The sequence below is a fragment of the Cheilinus undulatus genome, linkage group 22, assembly GCF_018320785.1.
Source record: "Cheilinus undulatus linkage group 22, ASM1832078v1, whole genome shotgun sequence".
Lineage (NCBI taxonomy): Eukaryota > Metazoa > Chordata > Actinopteri > Labriformes > Labridae > Cheilinus > Cheilinus undulatus.
Genome location: NC_054886.1, coordinates 24,525,401 through 24,545,600, shown reverse-complemented (window position 1 = coordinate 24,545,600; position 20,200 = coordinate 24,525,401). Strand labels below are relative to the sequence as shown.

Here is a 20,200-nt window from a genome sequence, read left to right as displayed (position 1 = left end):
TATCAGATGGTTCCAATGATTATCTCTCCCAATTATCCAGTGGTGTGTTGGGAAGTTGTGCAAACAGTGGCTTGCTTTAGAGTTGTTAGATTTAGCTAAAGCTGATGAAGCTATGCTAGTCGTTAGTTAACATTTCAGTTCTAGCCAAAGTAGCTAAATTAGCTTAAGCAATGTGAGCTATAGCAAACTTAGCTAATGCTCTTATAGCTAAGTTAGCTATGTAGGTAATTTACCTACATAGCTAACAGCTAAATTAGCTTTATTCAATGTAGCATAAGATATTTTTTAGTTGAGTTTATTATTTTTTTAGAACAATGGAAATAACACTCAAAGCACAATAATAACAAAGAATGTCCCCATGGAACAAAAATAATCTGTTTGTTAGCAAAAGCTAACATAACAAATGTAGCTCTGTTAGCTTACACTTTAGCTATCTAGTTATTTTACATGAATTAAATGAGTTTACAAGATTTGGAAATTGTAAAGGGTCACCTACTGTTTTACCTACATAGCTTATATAACTAACCAAGGTATGTTAGCTTTAGCACTAGCTGCGATTAGATTGTTTCATGAAGAACAAGCTTTTTCCAGTAAGCTGAGTGTTTGCTTGGATGTATTTAATGTTTTGTAATTAAGTTTTGTAGGTCAGGTTTTTTTGCTTTTAACCTCTACTGGAATGCAAAGCAGAAGTTTTATCAAATGTTTTTGTTTGTTTGTTTTTTTTTTGTTTAAGTGTGTATTTCCATCCTGACAGACGCAGTATCTACCAGTAGTTGTTTGCAGTAGGTGGTGTTTGAGAGCTGCAGTCTGCAGCCGGACTCTTAATTTTTCAGTGTACTTGAGGCACATTCAACAAAAACGCTGAGGGAAGGAGGTTTATAGGGACGTTGGATAACATGGAGATACTGCAGGAATTGATGATTTCCATAACCATATGTCACGTAAGCTAAGGGTGGCATTCAATCAACTCTTGCTTTCATTACTGTTAGCTGAATACTCATACCTTTGTTGTCATATTATACTGTCGTTCAGTACCCTTGGAGAGGAAGCTGTTGAATGCTAACCTGTGCTTATGTCTAATTTTTGCTAAATTTAAATAAATGTCATGGTTTGCCTTGAATTCTGGCCAGTCTCCCGAGATTTCCACTTAACATTGTCGTCAAAGTTCCTGATTTTTTGAGAAGTACTGAAGTGATGATTGTCATCAAAATAACAGCCTTAGACGTTCTCACCTTGAGCATGAAGCCAGAGGGAAATGGCCACTGTGTGAGCATGGCGTCCTTCATACTTCAGGTTGTTACTGACCCTATCGATGAGGTAATGGCTGAGGTATGACTCTACTGATAATGCCTCTCTGTCAAAAGAAAGGTTGAGCCAAAGTAGAGTGTTAAAAAGCCTACATTATTTCACATCTGTGCTAAAAAAGTCATGGTCACATTTGTTGAATCTCATCTTGCAAAGTAAAAAAGGCAATATGGTCTATAGGTTGTGCTCAACCTAATCTCGACTGATACCTGCTGCAGGAGAACAGATGGACACTGTCAAAACAACACAATGCTAGAGAAGTGTGCATCTGGATTAGAGTTCCCCAACCATCCAAACCACAGAAGGCAAGGGGGGGTTGGGGGGAGAGTGGGTGAGGAAGTGGAAGTAGGAAGGAGGCTGCAGCGAGCTTTGACTGTCAGGATAGTGTAACTGTGAATTCAGAGCAGGGGAGGGTTTAGAGATGCATGGCTGCATTCACCCAAGCATGGGAAGCCGAGGCTTGCAAGCAACCAAAGAAGCCTGTCGTGGGAAGTTGGGAGAGTTGGGGGAGGATCTGGTGGACTGGGGGAGAAAACGTGGGAGCAAATGGCGCCTGGATGATTACAGCCAGGAAAGGATTCTACACTTGTATTTATTCTAGAGCTGCATTGTTTTCCTGACTTTGTTTAGCGCAATTTGCTTGTTATGAAGATGACATTATCCTCTATCTTTGGACTATTGATTCAATGGTTCTATATTTAAGTGGACTGACATGAAGTGTATCCAAACAACTTCGAGTGAAAACTTAAATATCAAAGAACAAATTTGACAGTAAAATGTCAAACAAGGTTGGGGGGTAGCTACAGTACTTTCCTTGAAAGTATATCCTTTATGGCATCTGGTTGGAGGGTCTTCCAAGATCAGAAAGGTAAGATTAGGGAGCAGCTTGGACAAAAGACCCTTCCACTACCAACTCACCTTTTAACAAATCATCTATGCATTCCTTCTTCTTCCCTTGCCTTTCTTTGTTAGGCTGCCAGAAGGCACTGCGCTCTTTGTCTTGACTCCGTCTTGCAGCTGTCGGAACAAATGCCGGATAACTTGTTTGACAAACTAGAAGCCCCTGAGCATGGGATTGTGGTGTGTGCATGGGTTAAGCTCTCTATCCAAGTACATGAACAATCTAAACAGGTAAGAACACATACAAGTCACTCAGAGCACATATATCCAACCAGCTGATCCCAGTTTTAGAGAACTAGAGCTGCCGTACCAGAAAAGTCCTATAGGAACCCTGAGATTGTTGAGAATCTACAGGTCAGACTGGCCTCATACCTGGGCCTATCTTATAGGATGTTTCTGATTGGCACACAGGCTGAGGGACCCAGGTAAGAAAACTACTTGATTTATGACTTAGGATTTTTGGGAACAGTAGTTTAAATTCCTTCCACAGCCATGCAGAACAAACCCAGCATTCAGGAGTTCTAGCAAAGCGACTCGTCCAACATAGAAGTCTCTCTGTGTCAAGTTACTGAGTCCGGTTACACTGTCCATTTGCACGCCCCCAGGCCTCTATGGTAACAAAGAAGGGTGGGGAAGTCGGGGTCAGGTGGGTGGTTCTGGGTAGTTGAGTCCGAGCCAGAGCCACAAACCCAGATCCAAGGTGGCGACGGCGGTGGCGGCGGAAGAAAGCGCTGGGGGGGTGGGTGAACGGCGGAAAGTAGAGGCGCATGGGGACAGTAGGATGGGGGTTGAGAAGGAGGGGAGGAAGAGAGGGAGGGGAGGGGCGGCGAATACGGCGGTGGAAAGGTGTTTACTAGCGGGCAGGGGAAGGGGAAGGGTTGGTCCGCATGTGCCAAGCCTTACCAATCAATGAAACACCACCCAAAAATACTTCGGACATCCATGCTCTCTTTTAAACACACACAAGCACACTTTCCTTTATTCACTAGGTCAGACACCAGCAGGACAGAAAAGACAGTTACTTTGAATGCTGATGCGAGACAGGACTCAGTCTGGTGGAAAGGGTCCTAACAGCACTCCACCTTCCCCATCCCGCCCAACCACCCCCACCGATGGCACTGCCACTGCAGCACAGGAGGAGTTACGGATTGGAAAGAAAGGGGAGGTGGTGATGGCGGAGGAGAGGAGGGGGGTGGGAGGTGTTTTGTCAAGGCACAGTCAAAGGAGGGTGCGGCAGGGGGGAGAGGAGAGGTCAGTGCTTTTGGTTTTGATTTCGTTTTTTCATTTACCTTGGTGGCGAAGAGAGAGAGAACAAGTTCCCGCTGTGGTGGCATCGCGCTAAAAGTCCTTCCCATGGCTCACGCCGCCACGCTCACGCATGGCTGCACACTGGCCGTTCCAGGTGGCACGGTGACCTAATTCAGTTGAGATAGTTAGTTCAGATCTGGACTGTCGCGGGGGATTGTTTTTTTTTTTTTTTTCTTGAGCGGCAAAGTTACAGATTATCACACATGCAGGTTTTGAGAGTAGAGTGGACACAAAGACACACGGAAAGGGGAGAATTTGGTGCAGCAGGGAGAGACCAGACCAGACCAGACCAGACCAGACGCACACCCATCAACCCCAGGAACAGTACTGCTCCACAGATCAAAATGCACCCAGGCCATTCTATCTGTGTGCCTCTCCCCAGCTCTCAACATTATTCACAGTTTATATGACATCCATTCTGCAGAAAATTTAAAGACCATTCCAAAAGTTAGCCAGAATTTAATACTGATTGGTCAAGTGCAAACCACTTTCATAAATCTTGGTTTGCACCTAGTTTGAGAGGCTGGAGAGAGATAGGAGCACCAACCCGCACTTACCCTGACCAAAGAGAGCAAAGCTGGGCCAGCATCTACACCTGTCTCCCCCTGGGTCCCCAGTCAAATGGGTCTGGTGGTCATTTTACACAAGAGAAACAGAGAAACATAAACAAGAAGGGGAAATGTCCAAACCCTTTGCTTTTTTTCTGCCACAGTAGTCAGCCAAACATTCTTTATTATAATAATGATTATAGAATACATATTCTCAATAAAAAGCATGCCGATTTTTACTTTCTTTTTTGTCTTTTCCTAAAAAAGGCAAAATTAAAATACTCATCTAAAAATACGGTCTCAAACATGGCAAACAAGACATTTCGCAAACCACAGAATTCTACAAAGGATGCAACTGGTATGTATCTGTATATACAACACAGAAAGATTACACTGTGAGATGCAAAAGTCACTTAAACCACTAAAAACCACACAGGGAAAGGGGGAGGGGGAAACAGCGAGGCAGTAAGGTGATTTCAGAGGGTATGACTGTGTGTGCATCAGACTGCTGTCAAAAAGTAGTTGCAAAAAAATCCAAGTGATTGTTTGAATGATTGTAGAACCAAATGGGTGGAGTCAGCTAGTCAGGACAAGTTCCTAAATACAGTGCATTCGGATGGTATTAAGACCCCCTTCACTATTTTCAGTTTTGCTATGTTGCAGCCTGATGCTACAGACAAAAAATAATTTTTATTCCCATTAATCTACACTCAGTACCCCATCATGACAACAGAATTTTAGAAATTTCTGAAAATTTATGTAAAAAAAAAAAACAAAAAAAACCCTGAAATATCACATTGACATATGTATTCATACCTGTACAAAAACACTTGAAATGTACCTCAGATGCCTCCTATTTCTCTTGATCTTGCTGAGATGTTTCTACACCTTTATTGTAGTCCACTTGTGATAAATTGAATGGATATGATTTGGAAAGGAAAGCCTCACTGCTGATGATGCATATCAGAGCAAATACCAAGCCATGAGGTCAAAAGAACTGCCTGAAAAGCACAGAGACAGGATTGTGGCAAGGCACAGAAAAAGTTCTGCTGCACTGAAGATTCCCAAGAGCACAGTGACCTCCATAATTCTCAAATGGAAGATGGTTTGCACAACCATGACATTTCTGAGAGTTGGTTACCTGGCCAGACAAGCCTTAGAGAGAGAGGTGACTGCTGACTGAGCTCCAGAGATCATTGTGGACAAAGATACAGATAAACCCCACGTCAGTAGAGGGCTGCAGAGATGGTTGTCCTTCCGGAGATTTGTCCCATCTCCATGCAGGATCTCTAGAGTTCAGTGATGGTGGGAGTCTTGGTCACCTCTCTTACTAAGGTCCTTCTCCCCCAATAGCTCTGTTTGGCTGGACAACCAGCTCTTAGAAGAGTCCTGGTTGTGCCAAGCTTCTTCAATTTGAGAATTATAGTCCTCTGGGAACCTTCAGTGCAACAGAACTTTTTTTTTTTTGGTGCCCTGCAGCAATTCTGCCTCTGATCCCTGCAGGGAGTCCCTTTGAACTCATGGCTGGTGAGCCCTGCCTTCCTGAGTCATGTCCAATCAATTTAATTTGCCACAGGTGGACTCCAATCAAGACGTAGAAGCATCTCAGCAAAGATCTAGAGAAATGGGAGGACAGTATTGTTGCAAAGGGTCTGAATACTTATGTCAATGTAATTTTTAAGTTTTTATTTTTAGTTCATTTGCTAAACTTTCTAAAATTCTGCTTTCACTTTGTCATAATGGGGTACTGAGTGTAGATTAATGAGAATAAAGGTGATTTTTTTTTCAACTGTAGAATCAGGTAGCAGCACTAAATTGAAAAAAGTGAAGGAGGTCTTAAGACCTGAATGCATTGTACCTGTACTTGCAAGCGAACCCGCCCACCTGATTCGATAACGACATTAAAAGGACACCTGTATGTTTTTGCAATTATAGTCTGAAGCAAGTCTGGTATTTGGAGAAAGTAGGAAAGTTGGGACAACTGGAAGACACTGCCCCATCCCTCACTTCATTGGTGCTATCACTGTCATTCCAGCTTAAAACCAGCGGCTAATTGCGAACCCTTGAGGCTCAGCTTGTGGCTTTTCAAAAACACTATGATATGAAAAATCTTTAAAATGTGTGCAAGTCCACGAGAAAGCTTTACTGCTTGTGGCCCTGGAAGCTACGCTCCATTAGGCAACCATAACCCCCCCTTCCCTTGAAATGATTAAAAAGTCAAAAGCACTTAAAAATAGGAGACCACTCCACGTAATGCACTTCACTCAAAGCTTATAGGCACATAGTTTAAGCTTGTCACATATCATGATTCCTAGGACTCAGTGTAAAGATCATTTGTAAACATCTCATTCAGTAGTCACACATGGGTTTTTAAAATACAACTCATCACACCCCAGGTTGACTTGTAAAACATGAAGACTACATTAAAACAAACAAAACACAAAGTTCTTTGAAAACAAGGCCTCTAAACACGTAGTATTTAATACAGAATATCTACAAAAGTAATTCTTGCCAAAAATCTGCCCTCCCCGAAACTGTAGACCCTGTACCTTCACAAGGTGCATGAAATAAACTCATGACTGGTCTGAAAGTCTGAAATAGAGCAGACTGAAATTATCTGAGAGGTAGGCAGCTGTAGTTAGAAAGAGAGATGAAGCAGTGTCTTCCAACGTTAAAGAGTACAGGAGGGGAAATGGGGTCAAGGAGAGATCCAAACATACAATACAGTACGTATTATGTGTGCTTTACGATTTTTTTCTCAGCAAGGCGCAGTCTTAGGTGCTGCGTTTGTGCGCTGCAAGGTCAGAAGCCCGCACACGTCATTTTAGCACTCGTTCACACACTACATCCACATCAAGTTCAACACAGACACCCCTTCAAATTACACACCTTGGTTCTGTTTGACACAATGCAATGCAGCCAGTACACAATATGTGTTGAACTCCCCTCCCATCTGATTACATTACAATTTGAAACTTTTAAACATAAGGCAAAAAAGGTTTAAAATTAGCTGCCCTAACTGATCATCTAGGCCTAAAAAGGATGGCTAATAGGTTAAAAAACCAGTGTCTTTTATTGTAGATTTGGCCATAGAAAATCATAACTGGGTTGCAGAAATAAAGGCATATGAAACGACTGACGAGGTCAGTCTAATACTGGCACACGTGTGAGACTGGCACGATAAAAAAGTAAAACTGAGATGCACAAAGAATGCCCGCTCAACAGATGAGAAACTCCCTTTTATGGCTGCACTGTGCGTATGAAAACAGGACCAAGGTAAGCATATAAAATCCTCATAAAGCAGGTTAATAAACTGAGAAGCCCCCAGTTTCAAACCCCACCCCGCGCATTCATACACACACATACAGCTGCTGTAAGGTGATCAAGTTTGGGGGGTGGAGGAGGAGATGTGGGGTTGGGGTTCAGGTCAAAGAGGGAGAGGTGGGGGCAGAGAGTTGTGTGCGACTATCGGAAGGGGGGCTCAGGCGTGTGAAGGGAGAGTTCGGGGCGGCGGAGGATGGCCTCCTTGCGCGTGGGCGGCGGCAACGGCGGCTCATACACCCTGGGCGCAGCCATGGCGGCTGCCACTGCCGCAGCGGTGGGGACCACTGGCCTGAGGGCATCCAACGTGGCAACTGGCTGGGCAGACATCGCAGGCACAGCAGGGACTGCTGGCACTCCTGGCATGCCAGTGATGGCGGTCACCGCGGTGGGTGGTGGGTAGGCATACTGGAACTGAGGATACTGCTGCAGCTGCTGATAGTACTCTGCATAGTACCTGAGAGGAGGAAGTAAGGGGATTACAGAGGGATGGGTCAAAGCAGGAAGAGAGGAAGGTTGAAGAGGGAGCAAGGACCGCAGGAACAGTTACTGTTGTACTCTGAAACACACTAATAGAAATGTGATTTAGTACATTTGAAGTGCACAGGTAAACAGAATTTTGACTGTTTCAGGGAATGACTGAGGAGCTGACAATAAGGAGAATCAAAGACCACATCTTACCTGGCCATGGGGTCCTCTGCAGCCTCTACAGCATCTTCTGCCGCCCGACCGGCAGGAGTAGGGAGCAGGGGTCGGCGTGGCTTTGCTCTCTGGTACATGAACGGCTTCATCACGGGGTCTGGCAACAGAGGCACTGACCTCCGTAAGGGGCTACGATCCCTCTCCCCAGACTTTGCTGCAGCCGCTGCTGCCGCTGCTGCAGCCACTGTCTGCTGCTCAGCCACCACCTGCTGGCCCTGGGCAAAGTAGTGTGCCTGCCTGGCTGCCTCAAAGAGGGCTGTGGTGGGGTCTGCTGCTCCCATAGCGCTTATATGTGTGTAGGCTGGTGTGGCAGCACCATAGATTGCTGGAGATACAGTGTAGGCTGGGTTGACTGCAGCAGCTGCTGTTGGCATTTCTATTCCAGGAGCAGCAGCCAGGTAGACCTGGGGGTTGGCAACAGTTGGGGTGTAAACCGGAGTTGAGTAGGCAGCCGCAGCGGCTGCTGCTGCAGCAGCTGCAGGAGTTGCAGCCATCTGACCGTAGATGTTAGGAGTCATCGAGCTGTACACTTGGGTGGCCCCTGATGTAAGAGCTGCCTGATTGGCCACTGTTCCATAAAGCTGATTGGCAACATTAGCGCCATACACCTGGCTGGCGAGGGCACCATAAACAGCTGGATTCACCGGGTTTCCATCAGTGCGTGTGCCTGTTGTGATCCCGGTAAGAGCAGCGTACGTGGGATCAAAGGTTGAGGTGTTGTAGACTGAATTGTGCACGCTTTGTTGGACCTGGAGGGGCAGGCCAGCAGCAGCAGCGGCAGCGGCCGCCAGAACCGCTGCCTGACTCTGGTACTGCTCAAGAGATGGTTTCCCTACAGGGCATTCTCCAGCATAGTGGCCCTGCTTTCCACAGTTAACGCAGGGGATTTTTCCTGTAGGTGCTTGTTTGCTGGGCTGGACCTTGGAGAGCTCTACGGAGAGGGGACGTCCCTTAAACGAAGTGCCATGCAGGGCCTCAATGGCCTGGAGCGCATCTTCTTTGTTTTCCATGTGGACAAAGGCATAGCCTGCGGAAGAGGACAACCTGGCTGTCATTGAGCACAGGGATAAAAGTTAGGATCACAGTGGCATTGCCACAGGAACTTACTTTTTACTTCTATCAGATGTATGAATTGTGTTGCTGCCTTATGCATCTTTACAAGAAAGCTGTGACACGTTTAAGAAAAAAATGTCTTACCTGAATAATTTAAAATGTTTATAGTTGTAGTAAAGGGTTCTTGCCCAACTCAAGAGGGCAAACTGAGAGTATTCTAAGACAATTCAATCATCTCTTGTGGTCTCTGCTCACCTTTGACTTTATCACACTCCAGAACTTTCCCAAATGTCTGAAACAGCTGCTGCAGGTCTTCGGTGGTGCACATCCCACTCAGATTACCCACAAACACCTTGGTGGAGTGCAACGGCCTTCCTCTCGACTCCTCCACCACCAAATTCCGACCTCGAAACTCTCTCCCGTTGAGTTCCCGGATGGCACGCTCGGCTGCTCCCTCGCCCTGCAAGTGGACGAACGCGAACTGTCGCAGCACGCTGCAGCTGACTACCTGGCCATAGGGTTCAAAGATTGCCGAGAGCTCTTCCTGGGTGGTGTCCAACGCCAGGTTGCCCACGAAGAGCTTCACTGTGTGGCTCTTGTCCATGGCGCTGCAGAGAGACAGAGGAAGAATGTACTTCACTGTGTTTAGAGATAAATGAGGGTTATCAACTGCACAGTACAGCTGCCACAGATACCAACTACTGAGCAAGCACAAAGCCACACCTAGAGCACGGGGAGGAAGAACTACAGTCTGAATAGAGGGCTAGACTGCAGCACTGAGGACATAGCTGACCCAGCTTTTTAGATTCATCTTCAGGGCTTAACAGCGTCTGAGAGGGAGGGCTGCTGCTGCTGACTGTGGATACAAAACAACACCAGTTCCATCCCTTCAACACAAAACCTCATTTCATCATCCACAGACAGCACAACACAACAAATCTGAGTGCATGAATAACCAGATACTGAGATTAACAGTCAAATATTACAATAAAACCACTCAAGCAAACTTCAAATTTGCACTTAATCTCCCCACTTCATCAGATAAACTGAGATTAGGTAAAACAGGTCAGGAATTCCCAACAGGAATGAAGGAAATACAGCATCTCTACGATGTTTTCAGCATGAAGCAAAGGCAGTTTGAAGGAGATCTTTAAAGGATGTCGTTCTCACTGGAGCTGAGGCTGTGATTACATGAACAGCTATGAGACAGTCATTCTCAGGAGACAGCTGGGGGGACAGGAACATTTTACACCTTTATACTTTGGTGGAAACACGCTATAACAACTGATAATGCAGGTTTTCTCTGGAAGTGATAGGAGCTTGTCGACCTTTTTCCTGTTGAATAAGCCGCTGTACAAACTAGGACTGCTCAGTTATGGCTAAATCAAATGTTTCGGTTGATACAGAGATCATGGTTGTTCAGCAGGATTACTCATTGATTTTACATCTGCATCTGTGCGTGAATTACAAATGGTTTAATCAGTCATAATGCCTTGAGGGGCAGCCACAACTGTGCAACAAATTCTGAAAGTTATCTTTTAATTTTCCAGCTGATTTTCCTTAACTGTCATCTTCTGTAGCTCTCTTACTTGTCAGAAAAATGCTGGCCACACACTACATTATTTTAAAGTCTTAGATGATTTTGAAGACCTGGGAGACAACCAACATTAGGGCATCTTTGGCTAATTTTTTAAATTATAATTCTCCGAAAGCACACAACAGACAACTTGGCCAGACCGTAAAGATTCTCTGAGATGTCTTAAAGAAACTCGCCTGAGCAAACGTGACTTCAGAAGAAAAACAAACTTAGAGAACGATAGAAATCCTGAGATGACTGTCTTGGTGTAACAGTTGCTCCAGAAGTTCAAAACAAATGATCGGACAAGGGTGATAGTAGGGTAAAGTTGTAGTTATGGTTATGTGACATTCAGCTGGTAATTCGACCAGCTTACTCCGATTGGTTATTGTGGGTATTCCGCTGAAGGAATTTCTGCCTAGAATCACAAATATCAAGCATGTTTTCAGTTTCATTTTGACATCAGACAATAACGGGTTATTTGGACTAGGGATGTGTGTGGTTAGCAGGCTAAAAGGCTAAATTTGGATATCAAATTAGCCGGGACCTGACTTGTGAGTCAGTCAAACTAATCATTTTAATAAAAATTGGCCCAAAATCCTAGTCAAATCCTTTTTTAAACTGTAAGGAAGCTTTCGAATGCTTGTAGCCTTAGTTAATGGCTTCTGTCTTCCTGCCAGAGCTTTTCCTCAGCAGTTGGACAGACATAGATCAAAATCAAGCTGTATATAGGCTTTTGGGGGTTATACTTAAGTATAACTACACACCAAAGTTGAATATTAATTTGCAAAAAGGAACTAAGGCTGGTAGAGCTAGCTGCTAACTTTAGCCACACTCTACTCAACATATCAGGCTCCCATTACATGCCCACCGACACAATGGCCCTGTCATTAATTTGACTGTTTTCTGAGTATTTTCCTCTTTTTGGACTAGTTGGTTAAATGCAATTTAAATGCTGGTTTAGCTGAATAGGTAAACGGCCCCCTGGGAACATCCTTAATACGAACAAATAATTGTTTATGACAAGCCTTGCTAGGGGGGCATATCTTGCCTAAAGTCAGGCTTAAAATCATCTAGTATTTGGCCACCTTAGTGTTGATTAAGGGAGGCTGCAACTTGATTGTAAGCAATAAAATAATCACATGTCAAGATTACTGGGACAAATAGCCAAATTTGTTGCAACGACCCTCAAATCTGGTCACATCTCCAATCGTTGGGGGGTTTGAGGGTCAAATCAGGCCTACAATCAGGCTTTGAATTCTGGCTATGTTCACACTGCAGGCTTTCAGGTTCAATTCTGATCTCTTCTCAGATCATTTTTGATCTTTTTTCAGTAGAATTCTAAAAGATTAGATATGTATCTGATTTAGTACCATGTATGAAATTGGCCTGAAACGGATACAAAAAGATCCGCTTCAATGTGACTTGTGCTGTTCACACTGTCAGAAAAAAAATCAGGTATGAGTCACATATGAGCACAACAATCCGATTTGAGTCTCTTAACTGTAGTGTGAACGCAGCCTAAGTGATGGGAATTACACCTCTTTTTTTTTTTCGAGAACTGGATCCTTTGGCTGACTCTATCATCTCCTGAACGGCTCTTCATTCGAGACCATTTTGGCATCATTAAAGTTTTTACCTATAATTAATAAATGTGATTTTTTTTCTACTCGAATTCTACATATTTTTCAAATATTCCCCAACAAGACAGTCCTGTTAAAATGTCTAGTGCATTGGCTCTCAACTGGTAGGTTGGGACCCAAAAGTTGGTTGGGAAGCTGTTTTAAGTGGGTCACAAAGGAGTGCCAGGAAAAAATGTGGCAAAAGTCTATGACCCACAGAAGCCTTATCTGGGGATAAGTAAATCCATACTTTTTTAAAGTTTTCCTGTGATGGCCAATACATTTTGGTCATTTTCTCAAGATATTGATTCATTTATCTTCTTTTCCATGAGTATGAAAGCTGTTATTTTCTCCTAAGATATTCGGGTCATTCCTCAAGAAATTACCATATTTCTGGGCTATTTTAGGGAAAATGGGAGTAAAATAAAATGTATGCATGCATGCCCTTCTGTAATGACGTGCTTTGTAAAATGTTAGGGTCTGACTGATGCAGATTTTTGGGGGCTGATGCCGATACCATGGCTCTTGTTCACTCTGTTGTAAGGAGGTAAATATGGAGCATGTGACATGAAAGGAGTCGAAGCGCCCTCTACTTGATAAATAACAGAGTACAGACATCAAGTCTAAGTAAAACCAAGTCATATTTCCTGCACTTTATAAGTGAAAATAAAAGTGTTAGCATCTGTATCTATTGGCCAACATTTGGCCAATTAACAATTATTTTTAATAGGCTATATCACCTGATTAAATCAGCTAGTAAATATGATTTGTCCTGTCTTTTTGTGCCACTTTGGGTTCAAACTGCAAAACTTATGATTACATAAATATGAGGTCAAACATTTTTTTAAATCAGGGTGCTGCTTTTTTCACAAGGAGGTGGTGGTGAGTTCTGATGCTTGACCAGTTAAGATCCACTGGTCTAGAGTGTAGCCGGCCTAACTTGAGTTCATGCCATGGCTCCCTCTGCTCCTCACTTAAATATAAGTGAGAGCACACATTGCACTCCATTTGTAATCAAGTGTTGTTCCGATTGTTCCAATTTGGGTTCGAACTGCAAAATTTTCATTTAATAAATCTGAGCAGTCCAACACTTTTCACAATTTAGGTCATGATTTCTCACAGGGAGGTGGTGGTGAGTCCTGATGCCATTTGATAAGCACTGGTTTTGTGTGAAGCCAGCAAATCTTAAATACATGCCGTGGCTCCCTCGACTCCTCACTTAAATTTAATCGAGAGCTCACACTGTGCTGTAATGGGACCTCACATAACAAAACCTACCAGATGAAATCAGCACAACATGGCATGAGGCGCAATTATCTTCTTATAATAATGGGAAACTGAAGTCAATTCATCAGCCAGCACTAGAGCAAACACAAGAACCAACAGGTAAAGCAGAAATATTTCTACAGGGTGGATAACACCTTTCCTTCTTCTGAACAACCTTTATGACCGGCTGTAAATCAAAGGGCAAAGTGGAACATGACACCAGGCATTTCTATTTTTTGGTTTAGGCTCGAGCCAGCTGCTGCTGACCGATCTTCACCTCTTCCTCTTGCTGTTGCCGCAGCTCAGAGAAAATATGTTAAAAGAGAGCCAAGTTACTATGCAGTCTACGTATGTGAGGGACTGAACCCCCTTGTTTCATGGCTGCTGCATGAACAGTGGGTTCATTTAAGGCATATCCAGGGGGAAGCTGGTTTTCTGATGACGCAGCACGAGGCTGAGTCAACACATTTGTCCAGCTCGGGTCATTTTAAGGCGAAAAAAATCGACAGAACAGACCATTTAAGTTGTTTAGAAAAGCCACGCAGCTTTGAAGCATTGTTCATGGTTGCTGTAAAATTGTGAATGGCGAGAGTGGATGCTTGTTGGTTTCGCTCGGGGTGTTGAAAGCAAAACAAGTCACAAGGCGAAAACAACAAGGGTTCATCAAGTAAAGGCACCAATTTTAAAAGCACACGCAACAGCGATAGGCTAATAAAGACTTAATGGAACAACTGGATCTCAATGGGAGATCGATACAGTGCAACAGCAGACAATCACATTTCTCCGCACAGGAATGAACAGTGTAACACCGAGAGATCCCCGTGCAACAACACACTCTCGCAATCCTTGTCGCAACAACATACCGGCCCAAAACACGTCGCTTCGAGACAAATCCGAATTAATTACCTCCCATGCGGCTCAGATGATAAGAATTCTGCAGAAAAGACGATTAAATAAAAGGATCTACCATCTTACCTAGGCGGTGCTGTATTTCAAAATGGTAGCGCCTGCTTCCGTTTGCATGACGGGCATACTGAGGCTGCAGAGGGGGAGGGAGGAGGGCTGCTGTTGCTGCTGCTGCTGGAAGATGCTGAATCCTCACAAAAAAGAGCCATGCACACACTGTACGTCCACACAAAGCCTGTGTAAAAGCTGGTTAATTTATTAGAGCCACTACAAAGACTCAAGGCTGCCTCAGAGCTGCAGGATTCTGCTCCAAAGGGAAAGCAAAGAGAGAGACAATTCAAAAAATATCACACATTTGGTTAAATCACAGAGGACAGAGCTAACTCAGGAGAAATGCAAATGAAAGCTTTTTTTTAGTAAGATTAACTTACATGTATGTATACTTAACGTAGATTTATTAGTTTTGGGAAATAATCAGGAAACATTCTGATTAGGCAGCATGGCCACCCACAAGGGAGGAAGGCAGGGCTTTCTGTAGCCTAGCTGCAAAGAGGTTAGCAAAAACATGCTTCTTTTACAAAGTAAAGTCACAAAAACCACATTTTATTTTCAACTTAAAAAGGGATAGTTTGTCATTTTTGAAGTTGGGTTGTGTAAGGTACTGGTCAGTGGTAGTTGCATTATGGCACTTTTCCACTACACAGTTCCAGCCCGACTGGGCTCGACTCAGCTCTGCTCTACTCGACTCTACTTGGTTTGAGTACCTTTTCCACCAGCCCTAGTACCTGCTGTCGTTTTTTAAAAATGGCAGGTTTGATTCCTGTGTCGGGCGTTGCGCTCATGACTCTTCGGTGACGACATTCTCTGCCCAATCAGTGGCCAGCAGTCGGTCGACGTCACCTTTTAGTATCGGCTCAGCTCGCTTGGATCCGGAGCAGAGCCGATACTAAAAAATAGTGTCTGGTACGAGGTACCATGCCCGTGGAAACGCAACACAAACCGAGTAGAGTCCAGTCAAGTCGAGTAGAGCAGGGCTAAGACGGGCCGGTGGAAAAGGGCCATTAGCCTCCAGAGATTTCAGTGAGCGCTACCCCTTCAAACAGGAAGCGTTTGAAGAAGCTAGGCTACACAGTGCTACAGATGGGTATAGTTACTCTGCATAATTTAGCGAGTTTGAGGCAAAAATGGGCCAAAAAAACAATGCTGCCTCAGTAGTGCACTACCTTGAAAGTTTTTGAAGCCTTTTATTTTCACCCAGGAAGTCTCTGTGTTTGGCACTATTTGGCAATGTGAGCATTGGCTACCAGCTATGTATTCTCCCACCTCAGTGTAGCTGAACAGCTAATTATGTTTGTGGCAAGCGAAACCTCCCGTCCTGAAAGACAAAGCCAATGCAGAAGTGCAAAAAACTACAATACGACGAGTGTCCACTTTTTTTTTACACTGAAATAAAATGATTTATGTGTCTCATTAGCTAATGTCTTAATGTCCTCTCACTGTACAAGGGTTAAATATTTTTGTACCAAAATCGTTTCGATTATATTTAGGACAAACCTCACTGCGCACCGATTGGTGCGTCTCATTTGATTGACTGACAGATAGCTTGACAGGCAGAAGCTACTATCTATAAACTACAATGCTAACTAGCTTAGCTGACAGGAAGTCAAGCTTAGTGGACAGGCTCTTGTCTGCTGTTAGGTTGATCCAAAGTTCGGTTGAGACAGTGATTTCAATCAGATAAGCTTCAAAAGCTGTTTGAGTCTGCCTATTGTAATCAAACAGCTGATGTCCCAGGCTCTAATTCTTTTTACAGTCTATGGTCTGTGAGCTTCATCAGAGAAGACAGCAACAAAACCACAATAAAAAGTAATTACTTCAGCTCAGTTTTCCACTTTAACAACGGACACGTTTTCAGAAATATATTACGCCAACTGTAGCTTGTCTAGTTATCAGCCATTAGAAGAATAAAGCAACCACCATGAACTCACTTGCATGACAAATCTCCATTCAGCTCTTCTGGTTGGGTCAGTTTTTCCAATTTCAGAAAGTTGAAGGAAGTGTGTAAAACACTGGCATTCAGTAAGGCAGGGAACTCTGAGTGGTCAGTGATGCAGCCTGCTGGCGTCTATTAGCTGCTATCTCCGATCAGAAGAAATGCTGTGAAGGAACAACATCATCACTCGCTTAAAAATCACTCAGTTTTTTTAGCTTGGTTTGTTGTCATCTCTGTCAAAGCCCTGCTCTACAGTGCTACAGATGGGTGCAGGTACTCCAGGTATTTAGCAAGGCCAGAAATAATGCCAGCTTAATTGTATGCTAAAGCAAAAAAAAAAAAAAAAAAAAACTGAAACGTTTTATTTTTCACCCAGAGAGCCTCTGTGTTTGGCCCCATTTTGCAATGAGAGTTACGACTACTGGCTATGTGCTCTTCTACTTCAGCATATCTGAACAGCAACAAACCAAGAGACAACAAACCAAGCTAAAACAACTCAAAAATGAGCAACGGATAGCGGCTCACAGATGCCTGTAGGCTGTATCGCTCACCACTCAGAGTTCCCTGCCTTACTGAATGCCAGTGTTTAAACACTTTCTTCAATTTTCCAAGGATAAATTTAAAAAACTGACTCTGACTAGAAGAGCTGAATGGAGATATGTCATCCAAGTGAGTTCATAGTGATTGCTTTATTCTTCTAATGGCTAATACCAAGACAAGCTACTGTAAGCATGATACGTTTACTTTATGAAAACTGCAATTGCTGAAGTGCAAACCGAGCTGAAAACATTCGTTTTATTGTAGTTTTGCTGTCGTCTTGTCTGATGAGGCCCTCAGACCCAAATAGCTGTTTAAACACATGGAGTTGGAAGAATTCACAGACAGTAGCTGAAGCTTGCATTGCAAAATAGTGCCAAACACAGTGGCTCTCTAGGTGAAAATTAACTCTTCAAAAATGTTTGGTGTAGTGTACCAATGTGCCAGCACTGTTTTTTATTGGCTTGTTTTCACCTCAAACTCACTAAAGTTCACAGAGGAACTGTATATAGCCTAGCTTTTTTTGGTGGCCCTGGTTCCGGAGGTGAAATTCACCATTCAAAACCCACATCGACATTTCACACAATCCTTATTACAATGCTTTTAATGCATGAACCAAGCTATCCCGCTACCTGAGTACTCATTACTATAAAACATTTGTTTTGGTGCAAAAACTTTCGAAAATGGAGAAAACTGCAAAGGTACAAGACTGTGTACATACTTATTTTGTAAGAACAAGGAACTACATATCCTACAATCCACTGCGATCCATTTTATTCATAGGGAAAGATACGTTGCTTTTCAAGCTTTTAAGCCATGTACAGACCTCTTTTCTGCACTCACTATTGTTGTATCATCAACAGTCGACAGTCTTCATTTGCAGGCTCAGTAGACATTTCTATGGTAACCAGGGATCCAACCGTTCAAAGAGACCAAAGTGACCCTCAAGGATTGTGGGTATTGTAGTATATTTGGATGAGACTGTAAATGTCTTTCTTGACTAGAGGTTGATATCTTGGGAACTTTTGTTCTCTACAGGAGCGTGTAACATCATTTCACTTGTCTTTGATTTATGAGTGTTTTAAGTCAATTTAGTACTCAACAAGGTTTTGTTTAACAGTAAACCGCTATTTTCTTGAAATCAGAATAATAACAAAATGGCAGAAGAAACTGAAAAAAAATTAAGTCAAAATCTGTGGATAAGTGACTCAGCTGAACCCCCTACAATACTTTAAAAATTCAGTTCTTGCAGCATGTACAACCTAGGATTAGAACATCTGAAAAGCATATGGACAATGCCAGGACCTACAAAAAAAAAGCCCCTTGGACACATATCGCCAAAGCAACAGGAAGTTCCCTGTTTAGATTTTTTAGTAAACAAGACTGGTGAAAATTGGTAATTTCCATGACTCATTCTGGGTTTAATTACTCCTGCCAAATGAACCCAAATCCATATAGACTAAAGTATGGCAAGCAGTTTTAACATTTAAAAGCTAAGTTTGACTATCCAGAATTAAAATTGTGGATATCTGTAATTCAATTTCGCCTAGTCAAAAAGAACATTTCAGATATCCGCAAATACATTCTGCCTATCCACAATTGTCATTTCAGATATCTACAACGTCATTTTGACTAGTTGAAATTACGTCACTTTTGCCATTCATGTGTATGGGGTTTCTCATTACAGATATCTACGTCATTTCAGATATCCACAATGTGAATTACGGATATCTGCAAATGAATTGTAAATATCTGTAATTCTAATTCAACATATCTCTAATTACATGTTGACTAGGCAGAATTACAACTACAGATATCTTTAATTCACATCAATTCTATACAATTCAAGATATCTACATGTCCCTTTTCGGATATCTTAAATTAAATTTTGACTAGGCAAAATGAAATTGTAGATATCTCAAAATGGAATTAGGGGTAGTCATAATTCAACTGTAGATATCTACAATTGAATTATAGATATCTTGAAATGAATTTTGATTACAGATATTTGAAATTGGAGATATCAGTAAATGTAATTCTGCCTAGTCAAAATGTAATTAGAGATATCTTGAATTAGAATTTTGACTAGGCGAAATGACGTTGCAGATATCTGTAATTATGATAAATTTGGCCAGCATCCCACTTTGGGCAGGAGCAGAGCGGGTTGTTGTTCAAATCATCAAATCTATGGAAATCCGCTCGCCATACATGTCACATTGTAGGCCTACCTGTGTAAGCCAATGCTGTGACTGCTTCTTTCTTCCTCCATTAATGGAAATAAGGAAATAAACCCACTTCTTGTTTGATTATGGTGGCGAGGGGAATTGACGTATTTTCTGGATATCCAAAACAGAGCAGTGTCATTGATGACGTCATTAATGACGTTTGAGATATCTTTAATTCACATTCTGCCTAGGTGAAATTGAATTACATTTATCTGTAATCATCATTTGGGATGTGTGACAAATTGAATGACGTTTTCGGTGATGTCATTGCATATATCTGTAATTCAATTTCGCCTTGTCAAAATTGAATTATAGATATCTCTATTTGTTATTTTGCCTAATCAACATTGAATTACAGATATCTTGGATCAAAATTCCAACTAATCAAAATGTAATTGGGATTATTCAGAAAGACATTGTAGATATCTACAATTTTAATTCCGGATAGTCATACTTAACTTTTAAATGTTAAAACGGCTTGCCATACTAAAGTGGGGGCAGAAAGGACCTTGTGGGAAAAAAGTGATTCAGCTCAAAACCATAAAACTTAAGAGATGTGGCTCATGCAGATTGTCAGTGTGACGTCTCGCCATGTAACAGGAAGTTATTGTTCCCCCAACATACAGGGCGAAAACTGCTTCAGAGTGTACTTGTGTGATTAAAGACCACTTCTTTACAAATCTGTATGCCAACATTAAACATCTGTCATGGCGCCACCTGTTTGTAAGAACCAGTAAGACCTGCAAGGCATGATTCAGTTTATCCTGATATTTGCTCAATGACAAAACTATCCTTACACACAGCATTGCATCCAAGAAACATTCACAGCCTGTTATAAATCACAATAAACTGAATTTATTCTTGGATAGGACATGATAAACAATAAAGACATTGCTTCTGAGTTAGGGGCATTTATATTTTTTCTTTACTTTTCCATA

At 42.6% G+C, this 20,200-nt stretch overlaps 1 protein-coding gene across 5 annotated transcripts; it reads right to left on the bottom strand.

The window, feature by feature from the left end:
* Positions 1–5,784: 5,784 nt before the first annotated feature.
* rbm14b (RNA binding motif protein 14b) lies at positions 5,785–14,710 on the bottom strand. 5 transcript variants are annotated; one of them, XM_041779909.1, is made up of 4 exons: positions 14,577–14,710; positions 9,393–9,745; positions 8,064–9,132; positions 5,785–7,839 (listed from the first exon to the last, which is right to left on the bottom strand). In XM_041779909.1, exons 2-4 carry the CDS (start codon positions 9,739–9,741, stop codon positions 7,527–7,529), a joined length of 1,731 nt encoding a protein of 576 aa, XP_041635843.1. In that variant the 5' UTR covers positions 9,742–9,745; positions 14,577–14,710; the 3' UTR covers positions 5,785–7,526. The 5 variants fall into 5 exon arrangements, with proteins under 5 accessions (XP_041635843.1, XP_041635844.1, XP_041635845.1 ...); XM_041779910.1 differs by lacking the exon at positions 14,577–14,710 and adding an exon at positions 14,465–14,529; XM_041779911.1 differs by lacking the exon at positions 14,577–14,710 and adding an exon at positions 14,508–14,528.
* Between the last annotated feature and the right edge of the window lie 5,490 nt (positions 14,711–20,200).